The following is a 23,761-nucleotide window of genomic DNA, read 5'->3' as shown; positions in this document are numbered from 1 at the left end:
CTTTCCAATCCATACGAGGCTATCGTCATTGTCCACAATCTGATGGTTCGGTCTGTAAACGACGCCTCAAGATCCCGCACACCATGACAAAGTCTTGAGAGAAACCCTCTTTCGTAGCATCGCCGTCGCCAGATGAGGAGATCGTGCGTGCTCTTGCACTCGTTGAAAGGCAAATTACATCAAAGTCTGCGTGTCGGCAGGGAGGTGAAGAAGCCCTGCTTGCTCCGCCCTTGTCATCCAGCCCGCATAGCTCTCGCCCATGCAGCCAAGTCATTGAACTCCATCGATCCGCCGCGCGGTGCAGAGGAGTTGTTAATTGGGGTGGGCGGTGTTGGCGGGTGGAATAGTGGTATGAGCAGCAGGAGTGTTGCTACTGGCGATATGGGCAGCGGGAGTGTTTGAATTGGCAGAGGTGGTGTTGGAGTTGCTCCCGGGAGCGGAGGTTTGACTGCTGGGGCCGGCTTTTTTGATTTCATCGATACAGGAGTCGTCCCATCCAAGCTCCGAGGGCGATTTGGCAAAGCGGATGTCGCCGTTGGTATTCCGCCTCTGTTCGCAAAACTTTCTATACCGGTTTCCATCGTCTTTGTCGACCAGCTTCATCAACTTGATATGCTTCTCCACCTGCAGCCGCCACAGTGTATCAAGGTAGTTGGGGTATGCTGCCTGCATTATCTTCCAATTTTCGTCCGTCTTCGTTACGAACACCGCTGTGGTGCCCTTCGCGCCAACGGTGCTGGTAGAGCTAGGCGCAAGAGGGGCGATAGAGACGGTGGGAGCAGTGGGGCCGGGAGGAGCGGGAGGCGCGGAGGAGGTTGGAGCAGGGGTTGGAGTAGTGATACTGGCAGCTGCTCTTGCCGTATCTCCATCTTTGATGATCTCGTCGATGTACGAGTTATCCCAGGGGATGTTGGGGAAGCCCCATTTCTCTGGCCTGATCCCAGCTAATTGTGCCTGGCTGTTTTGCTGATCCCGTTGGCGCGAAGCCCTGTAGCTCGTTTTTGCTCTGTCGTCCATGGATGGTCTCGCCTTGATCTCTTTCTCCACCAGCAGCCGCCACAGCGTGCCGAAGTATCCGGGATATCGTTTCTTCAGTTCCGCCCATAACTCCTCTGAAAGCGTTAATGCCACATCTTCGTTCATCAATGAGTTCTCTTTCGCCGTTTTACTCTGAGCCTCTGCGCCCACCTGCCATGAGTCCCAACCTTCAGGTTTGGGTGCTTTGGGGTCGAGAGGCGGAAACGTGAAAATCTGGGCCTGCGTATGGTCGGCGAAGAGCTTGTCCAGAGCGTCTGACCTCCCAGCCTCAGAAGCGGGCCGAGAAGCCGATATGAACTTTTTCAACCCGTCTATGCTGAGCTCGTATCCCAGCAACTTGCCGATGACATCCTCAGATTCCAGGGCTTTCGGGCGGCTTCTTTTCGGAGCTCCATCGCTGATCTGAGCTGCTTTCGTTTGAGCAGTGCTGTCATTCGAGTTTGACGTCCCCTGTGCAGTACTATCCGTGGGTGCAGCTACTTGCAGGCTTGGCTGGGCGAGCTGAGTTGCGGCGAGAACGAAAGCGATTGCAAAGTCGGCCCAGGCCATCGCGGTGTCATAATCATCTGCCGGAGGTGGCTTGCGGAACTCGATGGTGGAATAGTCGTATTTGCTCATGTTCACAAAGTTCCATGCCCCGTATTTATCGGGGCTCAAGTAAGCATGGACAAAGCTTTGAATTTTCCAGATGCTGTCGCATTGTCCGTCCATGATGTGGCGAAGGTTGTCTATCACATCTTGCTCCGACAGATTGACGACATAGATCGTCTTGTCAACGATCTCTTTCGATCCGAGCGTCGGCTTATTGCCCAACTTCGACCAGGTCCGGGTTGGTGGCAATGCCTTAGCCGACACTGCTGGCCTGGGAAACATGAATGCCAGCTGAGGGCTTCGAAACTCCGCCGCAAAGCCAGGCACCAGCTGCCTATCTTCCGGCAGAAGAGCGCGAATGACCGGTTCGAAGTAATAAGCTGCAGATGCAATCCGCTTGATGAACTCAATATTCCACAACTCGGAGGTCACCGGGCTGATGTGAACGTGCATACTGCAGCTAGAGTTGTTCACAATGGTGCACCCATGGTCACCCATAAAGTCAAAAAAGTCCTTGAGCGTGGAGTATGCACTGTCGTACTGCGTTTTCGCGCGCGTGGTGATTATCGGCGAGACGAACTCGTACGAAACTAGAGCATTGCTTGAGTCGGCGAAGAGCTTGAACGTGGGGGAATGGAAAGAGCGAGATAGGTGGTTATCCAAAGCTGTTCCAGATGGCATGTGCACTTACATTTTGTCTCATCTCCGCCCTCCACTGAGGGGTCCTGCGTGATATTCCAACTGGTGACGCTTTGCGCACGTTTCGCGAGAGTCCCTTGTATGACGGGGTGCTCACAGAGCAATATTGACGGCGGCTTCGGAACTCTCTTATTGGCCCATCCAAGCCAGCATATCGCCATCCACTGTGCGACATTGAAGTCGCGTCGCCGATCTTTGGCAAAGGGGAAGTTGCCGGGTGGAGAAATCAGACATTCAAGCTCGACGCCAAAACGAGCCTGATGAGGTGCTAGGCCGACTACCGTCGGGTCAACGCCGATATAGAGGGGAGCATGCGCAATCTTGGGTGGATCCGGCGTATCTTTCAAGGCAGGTGCGGGGTCGGCGGGCGGCAGGTGTTTCGATTGGAGGGGGGAACTCATCTTCGATTTTGCGTTGCAAATCTAGAGGTATGCGGGTGGTACGCAAGTTGATGAAGAGGTCAGGGTACAGTGGGAATCCAGGAAGTAGATGGGGCACAGAAGGCAGAAAATGAGAAGAGAGGGCACATTTATGCATGCTGTTCACCTGGTTGCATCGCATGATGCTTGTGATTCGGCCCGAGACAGCCACGGTCGACACAGCTTCATGGCTTCGAATACGAGCTGTCGCGGCGGGATAATCATACCGTGAGAGAGTCATACCAGGGCAATAAGAGGTCACGCCACGAAGAACAACGCTCAGAATGTTAGGGGTTAAGGATAATGCGCGCTGATTGGAGCGATGTGTCATCGTGGCTGGCCAACAGACCATGCTAATTGGGCGGCCGTTGCAGTAATTTGCGGACGTGAGCGGGGGTGTGATGTCGCCCGCCTTTCTGGCGACGTGCATGATACGTGCATGCGTGGCTGCATGGAGTGCGGGAGAGATGTTTGCAACGCAATGCCATTCGTGCGATGCTCCGTGGTCGCCAGAGGTATTTCGCCGATTGAGGGTAGAAGGCGTAGATCTTCTTCCGAGATGAATGAAGCAGAGACGATGGGATGCCGGGGGTGCTTGGCATGCATGTTTGCCCCGAAACTTGGCCACCGCTCGCATACATTATACCTGGGTACAAGCAGTGTCTCATGCAGGCCGCGCGCCCCAGACGAGCGGACGGTCATCTCTGCTGTGCGCTGATGCGTTCCGCATAGGAAGAGAAGACGCAACTGACAGTGTTCCAGTCGAGCGCATAAGAGGCCGGCGTCAGTCTCTGGATGTCCCGATACACGTGGACTTGAAGGGTGAAGTGGGCAGTCGTGATAATAAGCGTTGGCCAATGCGCAAGAAGGTTGTCGTTCCGTGCGCCAGGCTTGCAAGCCCGGCTGACGGTCAACCCCGGCTGTTACATTTCCGGAATCGAGATGGAGCTTCAACGTGCCCTGAATCTTACAACGACCGCCACGGGAGGACGTTATTCAGATGCCCTCGGCTATCGAAGGTGTCGACCTGCTCAGTGTACTTCCTGCGCCGTAAACCCACTTCGGAATGCCAAATGAGCCTGTCGTTCCCCTCAGGACCACGCAATGACTTTCTTCGATGCGAGGACGTTCAATGCCACTAACCTGAGTGACAAAGTATTCGTAATATCCGGTAATTCTGCTCCGCCTGTTCTCCTATTGTTGCAACCCTTTGTGGACTGACACAAATGCAGGTGGTGGCAGCGGCATTGGAGCAGCAGCAGTCCGACATCTCAGCTCCTTGGGCGCCAAGGTTGTCTTTGGAGATGTGAACGAAACAACGAGTCGCGCTCTCCTCGCTTCGATTGGGAGCGACAAGGTCGCTTTTCACCCCTGCGATGTTCGCAAATACCAGGATGTTGTGGGCCTTTTCCGCTACGCCTTTGAAAGGCACGGCGTCATCGACCACGCCGTTGCCAACGCCGGAATCGTTGAGCGCGGTCAGTGGTTCGACGCAAACCTCACGATCGATAGCGTGGCCGAGGAGCCCGACACGTCAGCACTGGACATCAACCTCAAGGGTCTCGCCTATTTCGCGAGAGTGGCCAGTGTATTCATGAGCCACCACAAATCGAGTGATCAAGACAAAAGTTTAACGCTGATGAGCTCGGCCGCGGGCTTCCTCGAGAGTCGAGACTTGTACATGTACCAAGCGAGCAAGCATGGAGTGCTTGGGCTCCTGAAAACCGCTCGTTTGTCGTTTCCCGAGAGCATGAAGGGGATCAGGGTCAACGCGCTGTGCCCGTCTTTCGTCCGGACGGGAATGACGCAAGACCTCGCTGGGAAGTGGGAAGGGGCAGGGTTGCCCGTGAATGAGCCGGAGGACTTGGCAAAAGCTATTGCTGCGCTGGCGGCAGCCGACAGATCGACTGCTGCGAGCATGTTACAGCGTGAAGAGGTAGTGGCGATCAACGTTCATGATCTTCCGAGCAGCGGTGGCATGGATTGGGACCATGTGGACCAGACAACCGGCATGACTGGTCGCTCGTTCTACGTGGAAGGTGGCCTCTGCTGGGATATCGAGGAAGGACTCGACAGAACAAGGCACTTATGGTTGGGTCAGACCGCGAATGATAATGTGCTGCGCACACAAGCACTACTCAAGAGCACGGGATTCCGAAAGAGGAATTGACAGTTTGCCCTCCTTTCTGTTCTCGGACCAGCAGTGTTTGATGAATCGCCCCTCGTCGTCCAGCCTCCTCAACGCGAAAACGAGGGCATATTCAGCGACAGCACCGATTCAATCGCCTCACGAGCGTAATGAGGTACGAGCATCCGTGGGGAGCTTCTTGCCGCGGCCATTCGAAATCTGTAACCTCGAAGACGCCAATGCGGCCTTGACGTGCGTTGCGTTTGAAGCGCATCCAAGCTGCACACTTTCCTGGTTCACGCCTGGAAGGCAGAGCAAGAACGTCTCCCGTATGAAGATGATCGGCGGAACCCGAGGGTTTTCATACCTAGCACGAGGATTGGTCGTGCCGTCGATGAGGAAGCTTCTTTTTACACCGTTTTGCTCCCACCGTCATAGTACATCTCATGCACATCATACTGCTTCTGCCTATCTTCCCCGTCGACCAAGCCAAAGTACCTGAGAAGCGTGGTGTGGTCAGTTTGTGGTTCAGCGTGCAGAACGTCCCTCACACTCACCATGTCAAATCCTTTCCATCAAAATCGCGCGTGGAGAAGCCATTGCCCAACCACGCCCACATATTTTTCGTGCGGTAGACAAAGTCGTAGTCTTGCAGTCGCGGCCGCGCCATCATCTCAAGAAATTGGTTCCTCGAGCCCGGGTGCAGCAAAATGCGACCGTCGACTTTGTTGCCCTTGAACCAGGATCGGCAGGGTGCATTCCACACTGTGCGGTCCGTGAAGAGCGCCGTGTGCTCGGCGTACTGTTCGATCGCTTGCTGCTGAGGGGTGACGCTCTTGACGTCTTCTCGCTGAATGTGCTTTACCATCTGGACGATGTAGTTGACGTAGGCTGTGATCATGGGCATGGCGCTTCCGGAGGCGAGGGGTCCATACGGTCCGTAGACGGAGAAATAATTGGGCATTCCCGGTGCAGCGACGCCGAGGTAGCCCACCGGTCGCTCCTTGTAGACGTCTTGCAGATTCGTACCGTGCGCGATAATGGGGAAACGGGGGACCCAGGAGGTGTCGAAGCCAGTGGCGAGAAGGATTGCGTCTAGCTCGTGCTCCTTCCCGTCAGGACCCAGCACCCCCTTCTCTGTGATTTTTTCGAGGCCGGAATCCGTGAAGACGGTGACATTGTCCTGCACGAGAGCCTCAAGATAGCCGTTCCCCGGCGTCGGCCTCTTGCATCCCACCGGAAACGTGCGGGGGATCAAAGTGTCGATGAGTTTGGGCGCGCTCGCAAGCCGCGTCTTCATATCTTTGCTCGCGAAGTCGTGTGCCGCCTTGGATTCGGGTGTGTTGCGGTGGTAGCGGGCAAAGCCCGACACCATCTCGGTTTCGACCGCCTTGCGATATTGCAGGTAGTAGTCCGGATTCTTCTCGAGCAGGCGCTTCTGCTCTTCCGAGTATCGGAAGTTGGCCCCGTCGGGCCCCGCGTACTTTCCAGCAAATCCGGCCGTCATCCAGGTGGGCGAGCGGATCCAGGTGAAGAGATGAGAGACCTGCGGTTGTAGCGCGGCGACGAGCTGAATCCCGCTCGATCCATTCCCAACGACGGCCACGCGTTTATCTTTGAGCACAAGACCCTCTGGAAAGTCCGCTGAGTGGGCGAGAGTGCCTTTGAAGTCTTTTAAGCCGGAAATGTCGGGCCAGCGCCAATTACTATGTTTACTTTTGGTCAGCGTGGGTGTGTGCCATGCAGCCATGAAGAGGACCGACTTCAAAAACCCCATTGCATTGACAAAGACATCACACTCATCCTCAAATTGCCTGCCATCCTCCAAGTTCGTCACACTCACCTTCCACTTGCCCACATCGTCGTACCAACGAGCTTCTGTGACGAGGTGACGGAGATGTAGCATGCTAGTCAGCTGGAAGCTTTCCACGGTGTCTTTTAGATATTGCAGGATCTCCGCGCCTCCAGAGTAGTATTCATTCCATACTTTGGGGTTCCATGTGTACTGATACACAACCGAAGGAATGTCGCACCGGACGCCTCTGTCTACGTCGTTAGCAAGAGAAGGACTCGGGCATGCTGGACGGACTTACGGATAGCGATTTTCCCACCACGTTCCGCCGACTTCCTGTCGTATTCATTGTAAATGAAAATTCTCCTCTCCTACCATGCGAATTACAACACGTACCGGGTTCTTGTCGTAGATCGCCACCTCAATATTCTCAGCATCGTCACGCAACGCTTTGGCGAGATTGATGCCCGAGGCACCCGCACCAACGCCAATCACCCTCATGCGCCTGGGCTCACCAGAAGGTCTCTCGCGAATCTCGTAGCCGCGATCATTGCGTGTCTTCCATCCATAGAGCCCCGGACGATCCTCAAAGGGGATGTGTGTCGCGGACGGAGCCTTTGTATCGTTTGACGTGCCGTTCATCGGCTGAGGAGGGGCGCCTGCTTCGGCCATGGCGAGAATTGAGCGAGCCACGCCGACAATGTACAAGGTCTGCACGGCGGCATTGATGTGCGCTGTGTACACTGTGCTATTGAGCGTTGCGGCTGACGTACATTGCTAGTGCGGATATATGCTCCGCTCGAGGCTCACAACGATCCGCGACCGGCTCGCTCTTCCATTCGGAAAATGTACTTCCCCGCGGGGTAAATTCGTCTACGGCTGTGAGCCTGAGTGATGAGGATGGCATCAATGGGCAACATTTGTCGCGGGCGATTTCCCCTCTGGATAGATGTCCTCGTAATAGACTGGCTACACGACTATTGAAATACCGAGACTATCGGGAGATGTACCACAAAACCTGCCGTTCCATCTAACTAGGTCTTGACTTTGGAGATGCCAGCTTCCCAGGTATGATCTTCATTCTCACCAAACGCATAGGAACTGTCGTCCTTTGTGGTCGTTCGTCTCATATCACGGACGTACTTTGAGCCGTACGAGCCTGAATCGGTCGCGCGGTGCAGGACGGCGGTGTTGTCCCACAAGACCTGTGCCGTGCTCATCAGTGTGTGCCAGCGCTTTTGAAACTGTAGGACTTACCATATCACCGTCATTCTCCCAGTATACGGTCAGGATGTATTTGTCCTGCGTGAGGTGGTCCCAAAGCTTATCGAACAGTGGTTTGCTCTCCTCCCACGATTTTCCTAGAACGCTGCACATCAGTAAAGTGCAAGGTGAGAACAGAAGCTGGGTTGGAGGAGCCGCTCACCGTCAAAATGATGTGCATAGCTCGTCATGTACAAATTGTCCCGGTTGCTCTTCTCATGCTGCATGCTACGGGTCAGTGTTCATTCTCCATTGATTTTCGCGCGCAGGCACTCACAGGGGTAACGAGTTTATATTTGGCCATCTTTTAGGAGTCAGCTTTTGCATATTTATAAAACCTTGGTTTGCACTCACCGGCTGGTCCAAGGGCTCGATACTCCGGAAGTAGTCGGGCGAGCCCAGCTTGCGATTGTGCATCAGGGAATTGTGAGTAACGACTTGCTCCAACTTGCACCCAAGCGCCTCCTCCAGCTCCGCGCGCAAAGCTGGCGGCAGTTCCTCACAAGCGGTCCGCGAGTCAAGATACTGCGTCTCGCCACCGGTACCTTTCGGGGGGAGCTGGACGGCACGGAGGATGGAGTACAGCGCGCGATGAGGGTTGTACGTCATGTCCGCATGCCACAAGAAGTTGCCCTTGTTGCCTTCCTTCCGCATTGGGTCCATATCGGTAACGATGTTTCCCTTGTCATCAAGGTTCGACACATCGAAGATCTCGGGCTGCTCGGGGAAGCGCATGGCGCGCCCAGCTTTGATGTGGGCTTTGACGTCGTACAGCTCCTTGCCGAGCTGACGGGCAAATGCAATGTGCTGGTCGTTGTCGAGATTTGCATTGCGGAACACGAGCACGCCGTTCTCACTTGCCAGCGCCTTAATTTCCGCAATGATCCCGGCTGAAATCGGACTCTCGCTCCAATCTACCCCTTCCACTTCGGCGCCAAATGTGTCGTGGAGCGGGCGGGCAGACAGCTGGGTGGTTTCCAGCTTCGACGGAGCCATGGTTTCGGTCGTGCTCGTCTTAAACAAGAGGCTGACAGTCTTTGTACGTGAATATGTAGAAGTGACGTGCGGGTCAAGATCATTTACAAGTAAAGGGTCCTCGGAAAAGTGATAGCCGAAAGTCACGTTTACTAAGCCTTAAGTAAAATCGCCAAACACTCACTTTTTCTATGCATGTCGCGCGGCAATTTCTGATTGCTAAGCTGCTGCTTTCGACATTTGCGCTCGGTGATTAGTCGATGGTTTGCGCTGGTGGCGACGTCATGGGAACTACTGTTAATGAGGCAAGCAACACGTGATGCAGCGTCATAATAATTACACGCCAGCTCTGTCCAATGCGGGGCCCCGCACCATCCCAAGGCTGTCGTTTCCGGGCGCGAGGCTTGCAACCCCACGGACTGCACGTCTTGGCTGGGACAACATACACGTGTCATCGCAACATATCGCGGCTCTCCTGATTCCAAGTTGCGTGTATGATGGCATTGCAGCATTCTCCGGGACTCAGCGTAGACGATTACTACATGTAACATCGAGCTCTCACAGTAGACTTGAACAGAGCGGCGCGACAGCGCAGGAGATCCAATGATGGTGTCGGAATGACAACTCAGCATTCCTCGCGGCCCTACAACGAAACGAGAAGTGATATCCGGAGTTCGTGGAGTTCGTGGTCTTTTGGGGATAGATGAACTTGCTCGGCGATCAAAGCTCTAAGCCCTGCACTGCGTGATACGTGCAAACTTCGCCCTTGGAACCTGCTTTCCCTTGCATCATGATATTGTATCCGTTATCTGTTTCAGTCCAAACGTCATCCCTGAAGTGGTTCCCGGGCGACCGCCTACGAACTATCCGGACAGCAGGAGGCAAATAGGGTGCATGCACCGGTGAGGACATTGTAGCCGCGGGCTACACAGCCCTCGTTACACAGTGCTTCGCATTGCCCAGGAGCGATGACGCAAGCGTATGCCGGTGCATTACATGTCGTGCCGTCCCCGCAGCTGATAGGGTAAAAAGCCATTCCGGGGGTGCACGTTGGAACGGCAACACCACTGGTGGTAGTCGTTGTGGTCAGGGAGGTGGAGGCAGCTGCGACGGCAGTGGATATGGCTGTTGTGGTGGGCGTCACAGTGCTGCACCCGAAAGGTCAGCTAACTCCTCAAGACGTTGCAGCGTGAGACTGCTTACCTTGTTTCCGTCTGAGTGACGCTCAAAATTACAGTAGCCTTCACTTGGGTAATAGTGCTCGGTGTAGTGGTAGTAGTTATCGGGGTCTCGAGGCATGAGCATACAGCGCTGATAAAAGATGCTGCCTCCGACTGAAGGATCTCGAGCCTCAACGATCTAGGGTCGGCAGCCCTTCTACCGAGCGTATCGCGTCTCTTCTGCGAGGCCTGGGTGGTGGAAACAGTTGGTGCGGTAGGATACAGCTACAATCATTAGCACAGAGTTGTTTGTAGCTTGAGGCGAAGCAAGGAAAAGCCGGAGGTGTCGCAGCGACCACTTAAATCCATGTCTGACCTACCGTCTCGGTGTCTGTCTCAGTAATTGTAGAAGTGATGATGGGAGTCGTAGTTGTCATAGAAGTGCTCGTGATTGCGATGCCGGTAGCGCTATAATAGATGGTGAGATGGGTCACGACATAGTGCTGAGCGTAGCAACTCACATTGTCATCCCGGTCGCCACAATGCTCGTCACGGTGATTGTTGTTACAGTACTGGTGATCGTCGAGGTAGGAGCGACAGATGTGCAAGTCTGACGAGCCAGTGGGAACTTGCTTGAGCAGAAAGCTGAGGCGGGAGGGAAACCTTGTAGAGCCGACGCGACATCACCGACTAGGCCGTTACAGCTAGCTGGAGCAGGACAAGACACTGCTGCTAGGCTTGTCGTTGCAAGAGCGCTGAGCAAGAAGAAAGCCGAGAAAGCGGGCATAGTGATGGCGAAGAGAGGGGGAAGGAGCTATGCGTTTGTCCGGATTGCGAGCCGGCCATGATGTACTCATGTTGAAAAGTTCGTGGGCCCAGGCGCAGCACAGAAAGTCCCGTGGAAAAACGTGGTGTTGTGTGCTAATTACCCCCCTTCCGCGTCATGACCAAAGCTGTAGGGAAGACGAAGTCTGGCCAAGCTGCCAAGTGGAATGTGGCATTTGATCGTCTGCCGGATCGGCTCCTCGTATCGAATTGCTTCCTACTTCTATTGTTACGCACGCCCTGCTGTGGCGTTCGCCAAACGGGCAGTAGTGCGAAGCAGCTGCGTGGCCGGGTCGTCCCTGATCAGCTCTCACTAGTATTTAAGCTTTCTGGAAGTCGTCTGCCGCGCAAAGTCAAAGTCAGCCAGGTGGGTGGTCGGAGCATCTGCTGGCGCCTGGACCTGACATTCGTGCTCTTGGCGCAGATGGGCTGCCGTCGTGTGATGAATACCTGTGCCTTTGTGGGCAATACCTATTCCTGAAAAAGACTGAAGACCAGCCAGACGAAGCGAGGCAAGGCGCCACGAGGAGAAGATGTCTCGAGTGGCGGTTAGATGGGCTCGTCCGCGAACGCCATGCATGCGGGGCGGCCGGGACAAAAATCGATTCGCGGCTCTGCTCGCTGACCAGTCTGGCGCAAGCGGGCAGGTGCATATGGTCGTACGAGGTCGTGAAACGGTAGAGATGGCCACGACGGAGTTGTTGGACGAGGAGATAGTATGCGAGTCTGGAATCCGCCAGCCAGCCAGGCTCTACGCTGGCCAAACGTGCAGCAGCGCGAAGAGGCGCTCCTACCCCAGTTACCCCGGACCTGCAGCCAGGGGTCTTGATTCGTGTTTAAAGCTTGTCCTGCGATCGCTGAAATCAGCCAGTTGAGCCTCATTACAGTACGCAGGGCCCCCATGCCCCTTGGCGCGCCAAAAGGAGCAAATCGTCCCGAATCATCCGACGAGCCTCTTGCGCCTAGAGCAGTGCGCGGTACATAGATCCGCTCGCTCGCCGTCTGTACAGTCTTCGCCTCTCGCACTCATCCGTTCGTTACGATATACCTCCCCTCATGCATGTCAACTCACTGCTAGCCGTTCTGGCGACTTTTGTTACTCTGACACTTGCTGCCCCTGGTGCCCCTGCCTACGACGAGGCCCTCAATGAGTCGCCGGGTTATTCGAGCACTTTGTGCTATACGCAAATGGGCAGACATCCAGCCCCTTACTCCACCAAATGGCATACGTCGTACACATCGTGCAAGACGACCTTGACATCGACAAAGACAATCACCTCAACAAAGAGCGAAAGCACCAGGACGGTGGTGGTCGGGACGACAACGACTTCCACTGCTCCAACGTCAGTATCGACGGCCACCGCTACTATTGTTGTAACGGCGACAGACACGACGGTTTCGGTAAGTGACGCGTCAGGCATGTTGTGGGTGTTTGCCTGCAATGCTCTCAAAGGAGGAATCATCTGCATCGTCGATACGTGAAGGAACAGAGCGAAGGCTAAGTTCTTCAACTTGCACAGACGTCTGTTACTACGACTACGACAACCTCTCCAACGACTGCGACGACCACCATTCCAGCTGCGGCAACGTACGTTCCCATTCAACCACTAGAGCCGTCCAACGCGTTCTCTAATCTCCCACCCGGATAGGTTCACTCCGGTTCAAACATCTCTCCCAGGTTCTACGTACTCTGGAACAGGGGGTGCGGATCCCGTCGCGAAACGCGCACTCCTGGGCGCAACCTTCGAGCGGGCGAAAACAGGCGGCGGGAAGCGGACGAGCCCCTCAAAACCAAAAGACATAAATCCAGGCATCTCATGGCAGCTTTACCCAACATGTGTGACCTGCAACAGGTGGACTCATTCCACGTGCTCGACGACCACGGCCACGGTCACGTCGACTAAACGCACCCAACTGACTACGACAACTACCTCTACTTCCACGTATACTGTCATTATCTATCCATCGGTACGTGTGCATGATCCACTCCAGCCAACATCTCTCTAGGCGATAGCGCTAGGACGAGGGTGCAAAATGGAGATGAGCTGTCTGCAAAGCCATCATGAACGCTGACAGTGTTGTTTTTCAGGCTGTCACCACGACTACTACAACCTTGACATCGACTACTACAGCCACAGTACGTTGCCAGTTGTTCAGCGCTGCTTCAATCTCGGGACCACACTAATGCAAGAGCAGATGACTGCTACCTCAACGTCCACAGCTACAGCAACCTCGGTAGTGTCAACTACAACACTCTATGCAGCCTGTGCTACAAATAACCTAGCCGACGAGTATTACGGGGAAATCATCGGAGACATCTACGGCGGTTACGCCGAAGTAGATACAACTACTTCCGACACAGCATACGATTGTAAGTCAAAGCAACAACCTAAGCGGAACTGTCGACTTGCATACGCAAGGGAAATGGATCTGTCAGCCCATTGAATGCAGGCTAACCCTTGACGTACTCAACCGTAGGCTGCGTGGCTGCACTCCTTGATACCTCGGCCAAAATATTTGTTTTCGTGCCGAGGTCGTCACAGTGCGATATTTATTTCGGCACGACCTGCAGCGCCGGCCAGTCGACAAATAGCAACGGAGTAATTACTTCAGACCAGGGCTTCGGTCAAATCACCGTTGGAAATGCGGACTGTGGAGTATTCGACAATTCTTAACCTGACCAGCGCAAGACTTACCATGAAATTATGGGCCATACCAACACCGCCGTTGTGAAGGGAAATATCATCGACAACGCCCGTTGGCGCTGATTATGGACTTCGGTGCATCAGGCAACACATTAAACTCTGATAGCTTCAATACTACTTCCTCCTTCCCTTGCTCCGTTCGTCTTGGCTTTTACATCTAAATACGCATGGTGAAAACGAGTGGAAGCGCTGAGGTCTTCGGCCCCTAACCATCCGACGAGACTTGCATTGCCTTGACCGAGGCTCTACTTGAATCCGATCGCTGGCCGCTCAAGAGCTCCTTCTCCCTGCATTACAGATTACAACCACTCACAGTTCCCGTCCGGCCCGGCCTTCCCCATCTCCACTAACAAGTCGCGCAGTCCAGATCCGGCGTCACAGCGTACGCAGAAACGGTTACAGCGCTGCCGTATCCGCTACACTCCCCCTCGCTGTCGGCCGTGAGATCCCCGATCTGCACAATTGGCTCGCTGGTGGCTGAGCAGTAGTAGAAATTGGTGCCACCATTACCCGTGCAAGTCAACGGGCACGTGCCATCCTCGTTCTGGGAGACAGAACACGACAACAGCGACGCCCCGGATGACACTTCGCCCAATCCGAAGGCGAACACGGTATCCTGGGGTGCGTTGACGCTGTCCACAGCATAGCTTGGATCGGCATAGAGCATGCTGCCTTCCCCGGAGATTGCTGCGGAAACGGTGATGGCTCCCAACGCGAGCGTAAACTCGCTTGGGTCTACGGCCAGCAGCTGTGGAGCGACGAATACATCTTCGCCATCCGCGCTGGATATCTGCACGCTGAACGAGTTTCCCGAAATGGCGTCGTAGATACTGAAAGGGCCGAAGGCGGCGACGGATGTTGCCGTGCTGGTAGCTGTGGTAGTGATTGTGGTAGAAGCGACCTAGGACGTGTTGTTGTTAGCGTGCGACTCTTTCAACCCTTGCATGGCCGCGTCCATTCGCAGGCTCCCCGCACTCACCGTAGTTGTCAACGTGGAAACGCGGGATATGGTGATGGTCTCCCAGCACCCATGAGATGTCGGCTTGTACTTGGGCTTGTCACGTTTGCTGATTTTGACTTCAGGAGCGACGCAGTTGCTGATTGTCGGCAGCGTCGTGGACGTAGTAGTCGTAGTAACGGTGGCCGTCGCGGTCGAAGTGACACTGTGTGTCTTGGTCCTTGGTGGCACGTCAGAAGGACTGCGAAGAGGGGGCAGATGTTTGACGAGGAGGATACTTACGACGTGTATTTTGTGACGGTGCAAACCGATTCCCACGGGTGGGGAGGAGGCTGGTGGTGATGTGGCCTGCGGCCGGGTGAGGCGGCGGCCAAAGCAGCGAGCAAGGCGAAAACGAATGTAGTAGTACGCATGTTGAAACCGAGTGGAAGCGCTGCGTTTGGGGCGGATTGTGCGATGGGTAAATGAACGAAGGAATTAGAGACAGTCGAACAAGTCGAAACAGTCAGAAGCAGTTCCCGGAAACTGCATTATTATATGTGACCATCCTGAACGCCGTGGCCAGCTGCCCGTCAGCTACTCCGTAACTCAGTCATCAGCCACAAAACGCCCTTCTCGCCCGCGGAGATTGGAAGTTCGGGGCTCAAATGAGGGACATGTCCCGATGCGGCGCGAGCGACTGGCTGTCATGCCAAAAAGAGCGCTGGCACGAAGCTTGTTTAATTAGCAACCATACTTTCGATCTACACGCTGATCTCAAAACGTTGAAGGCAGAGTTCAGCTTGCGAAGCTACAGTACTGCCTTATTCTGCGGGCGAGGCGTTTCGCAGCTCTTTATGTGGGTGGATGCATGCTAGGCAATCTTTTCCACTCGAACCCAAGCCCATTTCAATTGTCTTGAGTTCGTTGGAGGCGTCCCCCCGTCCGTTGCGTCGCTGCTGCTGACCCAGGAAAAGGAAGGCATAGCTTCGCGACGCGCGTAAAAGCCGTACGAGACGAGCAGGTTTAGATGTTCGCTCAAAATATCGAGTCAGATGAATGCGAAGTCATGGGCCCCCGACGCGCCGTGCAGCTTTCCACGAAATAAACGACATGCTCGCCGGCACAAATCTGAAATCGTTCGTTCAAGAACCCTGGATTCCATTGCCAATGGCCTCGTTGAAGTAGTTGCCGCCCACTAGCACCAACCCATTGGCCTCAGTGTAGTCATTCAAGTCAAAGGGGGTGCGAATGTTCAACGCCGCGGCTTCAGTAGCGCTGACTGTGAACCCGGGCGGCTGGCGGTAGACCAAAAAGGTGTATCGGTGCTGCGTCGTGCTCGCGGGCGTGGGGCTTTGATATGTGTCAACGGTGGTGATGGCCTGGTTGGTGACGCACTGGGGCTGCGCGTTGTAGAAGATCCAATGGGCGTAGTTCACTTGCGTGGGAGAACCCTCTTGCGGTACATCAGGATCGATCAAGAAGACCATGTACAAGGTTGTGTAGGGATCGTAGCCCTCCTCCGCCGTGAAGGAAAAGGCGGTGGGTTGATCTAAGGTTTCTGCGGCCACAGTCAGACATTGCTGCTTCGCATTTGCAAGCCGGGTATGAAGACATACCCGTGGTGGTGAAGTAGGTGCCGAGATTGACATCTTTGCTGCCGTAGGTCACATTGACGACGACGCTTGGAGTACCCAGGGTGTTCAACTCAATCAGGTCGGGAACGATTTGGTCGATGACGAACTGCTTGACAACTTCAGTGGCGTAGGCTCGGGTGATAGAGCCGCAATTGTAGTTGGTCGTCGTTGGATGCGCTGTAGACGTTGTCGTGGGATGATGCTTGTAAGCCGTTGTTGGGTAGTGATGGGGACCAGGATGGAACTGGACACGACGGTTTAGCACGTTCTCCACCTCGTGCTCGCGGACACGCCACACTCACATGTCCTCTGCCAGGTGACGGGGCGGCAAGCGCGAGAGCGGCCAGGGAGGCGCCACAGAAGAGCGAAGAGAAATGCATGTTGCAGTCGAAGTGTCAAATGAGTGGCAGAACCCGTGGGCTCGATATTACAAGAGATAGTAGAAAGGACGCTTTGCAGGACGAGCAGCAGTCGAGTGAAGGGATGGCGCGCTGTGCGTTTGAATGAGCGATCAAATACATGCACGGTACGCATCATGCTTCCCCTGCGTGTGCTGCCAATCTCCGCGGGGTATTCAACGGTAGATTCAACTCCACTTCTGCTGCAAGGCCGTGGCTCTAGCTGGATTTGGTCTAGCCTGTCCACCCCCACACTTTCTAATTCGTCGACACCCTTCCATATCCGGTAAGTAATTTCGCGAGGTTCGACCCTGGTGCATCCCTACAGCATCTTGCATGGTCATCCCACTGTGGCGTTCTTCAATGACCTTATGGCCTTCAACCCACCCAAATCATGTAGCTTACTGCATGCAGATCATCTGGATCCTCACCTGGTTGTCATCAAGCCTGTACTTGCCCACTTTGTACCTATTGTAGCTGGATTTGGCCACCTGATTTCCTTTCCGTTCTTGCCGTCCTCTTCTAAACTATTGGAGATGTGCTTGAAATGCAGAGTCAAACGGCTCTGCATCTTCTCATCGTGATTGCTCCTGCATCGTGCCGGTGCTGCGAGGGGAAGATGGAGGACGGGCACATTAGAGGTGTCAGACTCGAGAAAGCGGGACAAAAAGGACATGGTGAGAAGACCAAAGCGTCGAGCATGCGCGGAAACGAAGTGCAGTAAGACATATTCGGAATTAATTTGGCTTTGTTTCTTCTATTCGATCAATCAAAAGCATCATCCCCTAGCAGTCCTTGACGTACGCGATTTGAGTTGTTGTCTGTGTTGAAGATCTCTAGCGAAGTCGAACCAGCCGCGCACCCCCTCAGGTTTGACAAGAGAACTGCCAGATTTCTAGCCAAGTCTGCCTCCGTCTTGTGATTCCGGCATTGCTATCCGCGCAATAATCTCGCCGTGGTACGTCCGCGCTATCGCATGCGAGCCTGCAGTCGTGCAGTTTGGCGCCACAAAGACTGGTGTAGCTTCCGATACAATACTGCCGCGCGCCTAGATCCTGTAGAGACAAAGCGGCTGGAGAAGTGGATCCCGTCGAGATCATACGAAGAGGATAGAAGCCGGATCATGCGACAGCCAAATGCCAACATCTCGCCTACTGGAGTATCACGGCACCGTCTTTTCGACGATCATAGGCCGTGGAGCTGGTTAGGAATTCAGATTTCGGGCGCCCTGCTCGCCATCTGCATGTGGATTTAAGCAGGCGCCAGACGCAGCAAGACGGCGTGGGACTTATCGTAGCGTCATCCAAGCGCGCTCTCTATCCAGTAGAAGAGCTGAAGTCACTGCTACTTAATCAATAGTTACTACGTAAGCAAACACTCTCACTAAGGTAGTCACTGTTTACTAGCGCGAAGCCCTTCAATTCAGAAAGCACATCAAGACTGGATAGCAAGTCTTTAGCGATATGAAGTATAAGCCTAAGTAGCTAGTACAAAACTATAAAGATAGGAGAGTGCACCACGTTTATTGGTTCTTGTAGGCACCATCAACGGCGGAGTTCGAGTCTCCTTGCTCAAGGGTCGACTTCAAGTAGCAGTCGCCTGGGCCGACATGGGTGCCATTCTGGCCCACCCAAGAGAAGGCCACACAGCCTGAAGTATTATCGCAGGCGGCGAAGCAGCTTTCGAAGGAGGCGCCTTCGACATGCGTCAAATCACCGCCATAGAAGTCGGTGCCGCAAGCGACCGTGTACGAAACGCCGTCGCTGTCGGTGTATGAGCCACTGCCGATCGAGGCGCAGGTGCCGGTAGTAGGCGATGGCGAAGCGGTCGTAGTGCTCGACGTCTTCGTCTTGGTGGACTTGGTCTTGGCGGACTCGGTCGGGCTAGTCTTGGAAGTCGTCTTGACGACAGAATTGACGGTTTCAGTCTTGGTGTGGGGTTTCTGATGGTGTGTGCCCAGGAAGGTGACTGTCTTGGTGATTACAGTTGTATAATTTGGGACTGGAGCGGGTGCCGCAGAGGCAATCTGGCTCAAGGCGCAGAACGCAAGGAGTCCGAGGCTGATGGTTTGGACCATTTTGATTGGTGTTAAGATTGAATGTAATGGGAAACGAGTAGTGAGGTGTTTGAATGAAGTGGTTCGACGAAGCAATGAGAGGTAGCGACAATATGGCTGAGAGGGCTTGCTTTGTAGTGTTGTATGCGTTTCAGAGGCTTTTGGATGATGGAGATGAGTTCCTCGACATGGGCGTGACCGGTGTATTTATACCTCGACCATCGACAATTCCAATGCCATATGGCCGTCCGACACCTGATGCCATCCATGGTCTAGATCTGACAGAAGGCGATGGCCGTGTTGATTCCAGAGTTCGTGAAAGCAAGGCTGACTTCCCTTGATGGCTACGGCGAAACAGATCCAGATATCCCCGAACTTTCAACATCCTTCGTGAAGGCCCGAAAATCCATGTTTTGAAGGTTGTGGCGTGCAGTCAGTACCGAACTTTGTTTTGTCGAGTTGGAAATCTTACCGTGACTCACCAAAGCCTAACGCATAGCTCGCGGGACGTAACTGAGTGATATTTAGATCGAGCGGCCTGCAATTGCAGCGTGTGCAGGACTAGGAAACTGATTGTCGAACGCGAGTGACGTGCAGCGGGGAAGAAGTGCGTGCTCGACATGGCGTAGTTTGTCTGGGCTAGCCACGTCTTTGCTGATAAGCTTACTGTGACATCCCGCACCCATGGTAAGGTTCCGTCCGCAATCCTCCGAATAGCGTTATCCATGAGTACTGCAGTCGAGACCGTGAGGTGGCTGCCACATGGCAATCGGCGTGTCCGCACGTCCGTCCGCAGCATGTCCGCCTTTGTGCGCTTTGGGCTTAGTGTACCGCGAAAATCTGCCGAACCGGAAGTTATTCGGAGGATCACCACGTGTCGCAATGTCAATGCACGTGCCCAGCAATTCTTTTTCAGCGTTCGGCGCAGCCACCGCCACATGGAACGATGTGATCAGATCCATCAACGAGTACCGGTGGCTCTTGCTTGATAAGCCCTGTGCTACAACTGTCGGCTTAGGGCAACCGCCGGTGAATCGTATTCCGCGTCCCGATCATTCGACATCTCAGCCACGATTCAGCAGCCCCGAGGCCTTCGGGCCATGGTAGGTCTGGTCTAGAACTGCCGTCCTCACTCACAAAGCTTTTGTCGCCATCGAAAGCGAGAAGCGGGTGTGCCGAGATACCTGTTGGGTTGTGAGCCTGGCCTGTGGAGGATATCTCGGCGCTACCTTGTCCCACGGGAATTGCTGGCGCATGGCGTTACGGATGTCGCTGCCTCCGTGTTTTCCATGCCTCTGCGATCCCGTTCTCCGATTCCAGGATCCGGATCGTGGGAGTTAATCAATTCATCCTGTCCCAAGAGTAAGTCTGCATGCGGCTGCGTCGGAAGCAACGTGGCGCGGCGAGATCAACAGGTATGTTCTGAGACTTTTTCGAGGCGGTGAAGGCATGTCATACTCGTCCGCGTTCTCGTTTCACCGTGCCCGAACTTTCTCTGCCACATAACCCTCTGCCCAGTCACTTCTTCAGCTTGCGCCGGCTCGAGCATTCGCCCAGTCTACCTCGGACCAAGCGGGCAGCTCCTCGCGCACCAGAATCTAGAGCACCGACCTCACTTTCTCGGACTGCCTTTCTGCCGTAGGACTGAGTTCCAGGCCGATTCTGTGCTCACAAATAGGAAGGAAGGATACACAGAGGTTGCAGACCGGAAACTCATTAGATACTACGGAAGCATTTGCTCACGGACGGCGTCATCACTAAGCAAGAAAGGATTTTACGTAGCCGCACTCAGCAAGTCTCTCATCGAGACGGAAAATAGGTGTTGTGACAGTGCTAAACCTATCAGGTACACGTAGGTAGGAAGCAGTTACTTAACTCTGGGTAACGCCACGAGGGAGTGAATGCCCTGGACTTTTTGCACTAACCGTATTGGGCAGCACAACGGATGCTGCCCGGAAACTGCCGAGGCCCGGCCCTTGCGCGCCGCTCTCGCTTGATCGAGACAACTTTTGGTTCGAGGGACTCGAGATTTTGTCGCGACACGCCGGATCGACCGATTTGATGCTCCTCTGCCGCCACACGGTCCTCAGCCAGCCCTTCCTCCATGCCACTACGTGGTCGATAGCCACCATGGCGCAGAAGCGACCATTCAACCACGGCGGAAAGCATTTCAAGAAGAGCAAGAAGCAGAAAAAGTCGAGCGGTGCAGGAGATGGGTCAAATGAGGAAGTGCTTCTTCTCGATGTTCAAAGAGTACTACGGGATGTGAAAATACGAGACTCAGCACCTCCCGCTCCTGAGCCGTTTGCCGAAGTGGACCTCACCATCTCCGAGCTCTCTTCAACCGGCGACGGACTCGCGATCGAAGACGGCCAAGTATACGTTGTTCCCTTCACTGCGCCGGGAGACACAGTGCTCGCAAAAGTCTACAAAGCATACCAAGAAGACTCTTATTCCCTCACCGACCTGGTGAAAATTACCTCCGCATCGCAACACCGCACGGAGACCCCCAAATGCCCGTACTTCTCCCGCTGCTCGGGCTGCCAATTCCAACATCTCCCATACGCCTACCAGCTTGCTCATAAGCGCAGAGTGGTCGAGAAGGCGTATGAGAATTTCTCCAATCTGCCAGCGTCAGCTGTCCCTGAGGTCGGCGACACGATCGCCTCTCCGCTGCAATACGGCTATCGGACCAAGCTCACGCCTCATTTCGATGGTCCGCCGAGTGGGAGGCGAGATCGTAGAAGTGGGCAGAAGGTCACATGGCCGGAAGTGCCGCCCATCGGGTACATGCAAAAAGGCACGAGGAAGACGCTGGATATTGAAGATTGTCCGATTGGGACGGATGCGGTGCGTGAGGGTTTGAAGAAAGAGAGAGTACGAGTGGCGGAACACATTGATGAATATCAGCGCGGAGCTACTTTGTTGTTACGAGAAAGTACGACGCGCGAGACAAAGACGGACGAGGAAAAGTCATACGTTGATGAGAAGACTTGCATCACGGATCACAACGCAACATCGACAGAATACGTGGACGACTTTCGCTTCGACAACCCGGCGGGCTCGTTCTTCCAAAACAACAACTCCATTTTACCCGTCGTTACACAATATGTGCGCGACAACATACTGGGTCCGACATCGAACGATCAACCGCCAATCACCAACCTGATTGACGCCTACTGCGGCTCAGGCTTCTTCACTGTCACACTGTCATCTCTGTTTAATAAATGCATCGGCATCGACATCAGCCCGCAATCCATCACTTACGCCTCTGCCAACGCCAAACTCAACAATCTCGCCCCAGATTCAACGCAATTCATTGCGGCAGACGCAAACCAGCTCTTTGACTCGCTAGACAAGACGCGCTTCATACCCGCGCAAACCGCAGTCGTCCTGGACCCGTCGCGAAAAGGATGCGACGACAACTTCCTCCGCCAGCTCATGGACTTTGGGGCAGAGAGGCTGTGCTACGTCAGTTGCAACGTGCACACCCAAGCGCGAGACATTGGGAAGCTGGTGGGAGGTGGGGAGGATGAGGAGGGTTTGCCGAGGAAGGGCATGTACGAGATTGAGAGCGTGAGAGGCTTTGACTTCTTCCCGCAGACCAGTCATGTGGAGAGTGTTGCGATACTGAAGAAGCGATGAAGGAGAGGAGGCTGGCGGCCTGAGACACGGCTTCTATTTCGGGCGTAGTCGCCTGGCCACGTGACATCACCAGATACAGCACACAGTAAATGCCACGATACTCCTCAAGCCGCGGAGATCGTCCCCTGAGCAACTGGCGACATGCTGGGTACTCAGGTACACCGTGTCGAAAGTGTTTCAAAAAGGGAGAGTGACAAGTGAAGCGTGGGAGAGAAAGGCACTAGCCTCCTCGCGAACCCCTAGACTTGTCCATCTTGAGCTTCCATCTGGCCGTCGACAAAGTCACTCGATTCAAACAACACTGTTGCACAGAATTGTGAAATGTTTTCGAGTGCATGCAGAATATTTGATTTGATCTACAAAAATAGTTCGAATGACAGAACAAGACATTGCTGCTCCGTCTGCATGCATGCACTGCGAAGTCACGGCCTTGCACATCCTTGCCTAAAGCAATCGACAAGACCCGCGCATCGCCGTGTGCTCCACCCCGGAATCTGCCGAGATTTTGACTTGCGCCTCAGGTTCGCCCCCCACAAAAGCCTAGACTGGCTCATCAATCTCCTTGTTCCCACCCCACCGACCGCGTACCTCGATGTGCATGGGTTTGATTAGGGGGATAGTGGGCGTGCGCGCACCCCCTCCACCGTATTCGATAGCGGCTGCAAATTTGGCGGGGCGGTTGTTGATTGCATGCGACCCACTGCTGGCAATTGCTGGTCGGGGGTGTCCGTCGGTCGGATGCGTGCGTGTGCGTGTCGAGGAGGGCGGTGAATTCGTCGAAACATCGCGCGGATGGTGCAGAGTTGAGAATGGGAATCATATCATCTGATTGTGCCGTTGTCGTCGAGTCGAGTCAACTCAACTCACCGTTCAAGACTTGCTCTTCTTGGTGGAGAAGGATCGCACTCGACTCTTGATCTTGGGGCGTTCGTTCGCGGAAGAAGTGCTGCTGGCGCTGCTCGTGCTGCCCGACGACGGCGAGCGATGGCGCTTGTCCTCCAGCACATCCTCTAGGCTGACGTTCTCGTGCGAGTAGGGCGCGTCGGCGCTGTCGAGGATCTCGACAAACTTGGAGATGGGCATGTTGGCGGTGTGTGTTGTGTTCGTGTGGTGGACAGATGCGATGAAGATTGGAGGGCGAGGGACGCAGGAGTATATCTTTATACAATCCAGCGAAACGCGACTGAAACAGTGCAGAGGGTGAGACGCTCGCCACGCTATATACCACACACCGCTGGAGGCCTACACGCGAGTACTTGGCAAGCGACCGACCAGACGCGCGGATCCGCGCCGGCTAGCTCGTGACCCTGCATGGGTCGTGGCGGGTCGGGGCCAAATGAGTTCCCGTTCGGTTACCACCAAGGCCAGCTAATTTGCTTAGCATCGGCTCGCCCTGCCCTGCCCCCCTTCCCATCCTTTCCCAACTCGCCTGCACACCCAGCGACCTGGACAATTCTACACCACTATGGTGCGATTTGATCTGCGTTCGCGCG

General features: G+C 54.6%; 12 protein-coding genes across 12 annotated transcripts; 3 read left to right on the top strand and 9 right to left on the bottom strand.

Annotated features, from left to right (window-relative positions):
• Window positions 1-312: 312 nt before the first annotated feature.
• Window positions 313-2,613, bottom strand: BDY17DRAFT_345734 (uncharacterized protein; the record flags this gene model as incomplete). The annotated part of the gene is made up of 2 exons (XM_033738081.1): window positions 2,321-2,613; window positions 313-2,219 (listed from the first exon to the last, which is right to left on the bottom strand). The coding sequence occupies exons 1-2, from the start codon at window positions 2,487-2,489 to the stop codon at window positions 313-315; spliced, it is 2,076 nt and encodes a 691-aa protein (XP_033589670.1). The 5' UTR covers window positions 2,490-2,613.
• Window positions 2,614-3,851: 1,238 nt separating this feature from the next.
• Window positions 3,852-4,917, top strand: BDY17DRAFT_310167 (3-oxoacyl-reductase; the record flags this gene model as incomplete). Its single annotated transcript, XM_033735408.1, has 2 exons — window positions 3,852-3,918; window positions 3,980-4,917. The coding sequence occupies 2 exons, from the start codon at window positions 3,852-3,854 to the stop codon at window positions 4,915-4,917; spliced, it is 1,005 nt and encodes a 334-aa protein (XP_033589669.1).
• A 368-nt stretch (window positions 4,918-5,285) lies between these two features.
• Window positions 5,286-7,309, bottom strand: BDY17DRAFT_249731 (FAD/NAD-P-binding domain-containing protein; the record flags this gene model as incomplete). The annotated part of the gene is made up of 5 exons (XM_033731012.1): window positions 5,286-5,373; window positions 5,433-6,581; window positions 6,639-6,917; window positions 6,969-7,003; window positions 7,064-7,309. The coding sequence occupies 5 exons, from the start codon at window positions 7,307-7,309 to the stop codon at window positions 5,286-5,288; spliced, it is 1,797 nt and encodes a 598-aa protein (XP_033589668.1).
• Window positions 7,310-7,580: 271 nt separating this feature from the next.
• BDY17DRAFT_339170 (putative alpha-ketoglutarate-dependent 2,4-dichlorophenoxyacetate dioxygenase) lies at window positions 7,581-8,979 on the bottom strand. Its single transcript, XM_033737968.1, has 5 exons — window positions 8,285-8,979; window positions 8,208-8,234; window positions 8,094-8,151; window positions 7,925-8,028; window positions 7,581-7,872 (listed from the first exon to the last, which is right to left on the bottom strand). Exons 1-5 carry the CDS (start codon window positions 8,924-8,926, stop codon window positions 7,702-7,704), a joined length of 1,002 nt encoding a protein of 333 aa, XP_033589667.1. The 5' UTR covers window positions 8,927-8,979; the 3' UTR covers window positions 7,581-7,701.
• Window positions 8,980-9,591: 612 nt separating this feature from the next.
• On the bottom strand, window positions 9,592-10,441 carry BDY17DRAFT_296764 (uncharacterized protein). Its single transcript, XM_033733497.1, has 2 exons — window positions 10,109-10,441; window positions 9,592-10,053 (listed from the first exon to the last, which is right to left on the bottom strand). The coding sequence occupies exons 1-2, from the start codon at window positions 10,208-10,210 to the stop codon at window positions 9,898-9,900; spliced, it is 258 nt and encodes an 85-aa protein (XP_033589666.1). The 5' UTR covers window positions 10,211-10,441; the 3' UTR covers window positions 9,592-9,897.
• Window positions 10,442-12,110: 1,669 nt separating this feature from the next.
• On the top strand, window positions 12,111-13,169 carry BDY17DRAFT_323858 (uncharacterized protein; the record flags this gene model as incomplete). The annotated part of the gene is made up of 5 exons (XM_033737094.1): window positions 12,111-12,291; window positions 12,411-12,478; window positions 12,540-12,780; window positions 12,980-13,027; window positions 13,087-13,169. 5 exons carry the CDS (start codon window positions 12,111-12,113, stop codon window positions 13,167-13,169), a joined length of 621 nt encoding a protein of 206 aa, XP_033589665.1.
• A 565-nt stretch (window positions 13,170-13,734) lies between these two features.
• On the bottom strand, window positions 13,735-15,169 carry BDY17DRAFT_141255 (uncharacterized protein). Its single transcript, XM_033729516.1, has 3 exons — window positions 14,836-15,169; window positions 14,575-14,773; window positions 13,735-14,496 (listed from the first exon to the last, which is right to left on the bottom strand). Exons 1-3 carry the CDS (start codon window positions 14,964-14,966, stop codon window positions 13,942-13,944), a joined length of 885 nt encoding a protein of 294 aa, XP_033589664.1. The 5' UTR covers window positions 14,967-15,169; the 3' UTR covers window positions 13,735-13,941.
• A 508-nt stretch (window positions 15,170-15,677) lies between these two features.
• BDY17DRAFT_310163 (phosphatidylethanolamine-binding protein) lies at window positions 15,678-16,549 on the bottom strand (the record flags this gene model as incomplete). The annotated part of the gene is made up of 3 exons (XM_033735407.1): window positions 15,678-16,093; window positions 16,152-16,413; window positions 16,472-16,549. 3 exons carry the CDS (start codon window positions 16,547-16,549, stop codon window positions 15,678-15,680), a joined length of 756 nt encoding a protein of 251 aa, XP_033589663.1.
• Window positions 16,550-18,056: 1,507 nt separating this feature from the next.
• On the bottom strand, window positions 18,057-18,872 carry BDY17DRAFT_141246 (uncharacterized protein). The gene has a single exon (XM_033729515.1). It carries the CDS (start codon window positions 18,642-18,644, stop codon window positions 18,090-18,092), a length of 555 nt encoding a protein of 184 aa, XP_033589662.1. The 5' UTR covers window positions 18,645-18,872; the 3' UTR covers window positions 18,057-18,089.
• Window positions 18,873-19,737, bottom strand: BDY17DRAFT_141245 (uncharacterized protein). The gene has a single exon (XM_033729514.1). The coding sequence runs from the start codon at window positions 19,561-19,563 to the stop codon at window positions 19,102-19,104; it is 462 nt and encodes a 153-aa protein (XP_033589661.1). The 5' UTR covers window positions 19,564-19,737; the 3' UTR covers window positions 18,873-19,101.
• Window positions 19,738-20,753: 1,016 nt separating this feature from the next.
• On the top strand, window positions 20,754-22,268 carry BDY17DRAFT_323854 (S-adenosyl-L-methionine-dependent methyltransferase; the record flags this gene model as incomplete). The annotated part of the gene is made up of 1 exon (XM_033737093.1): window positions 20,754-22,268. The coding sequence occupies one exon, from the start codon at window positions 20,754-20,756 to the stop codon at window positions 22,266-22,268; it is 1,515 nt and encodes a 504-aa protein (XP_033589660.1).
• A 540-nt stretch (window positions 22,269-22,808) lies between these two features.
• On the bottom strand, window positions 22,809-23,351 carry BDY17DRAFT_323853 (uncharacterized protein; the record flags this gene model as incomplete). Its single annotated transcript, XM_033737092.1, has 2 exons — window positions 22,809-22,981; window positions 23,180-23,351. The coding sequence occupies 2 exons, from the start codon at window positions 23,349-23,351 to the stop codon at window positions 22,809-22,811; spliced, it is 345 nt and encodes a 114-aa protein (XP_033589659.1).
• Window positions 23,352-23,761: the final 410 nt, after the last annotated feature.

Source organism: Neohortaea acidophila (genome assembly GCF_010093505.1).
Source record: "Neohortaea acidophila strain CBS 113389 unplaced genomic scaffold BDY17scaffold_5, whole genome shotgun sequence".
NCBI lineage: Eukaryota > Fungi > Ascomycota > Dothideomycetes > Mycosphaerellales > Teratosphaeriaceae > Neohortaea > Neohortaea acidophila.
Note: the sequence above shows the minus strand (reverse complement) of the source record. Positions and strands in the feature narration are given on the sequence as shown.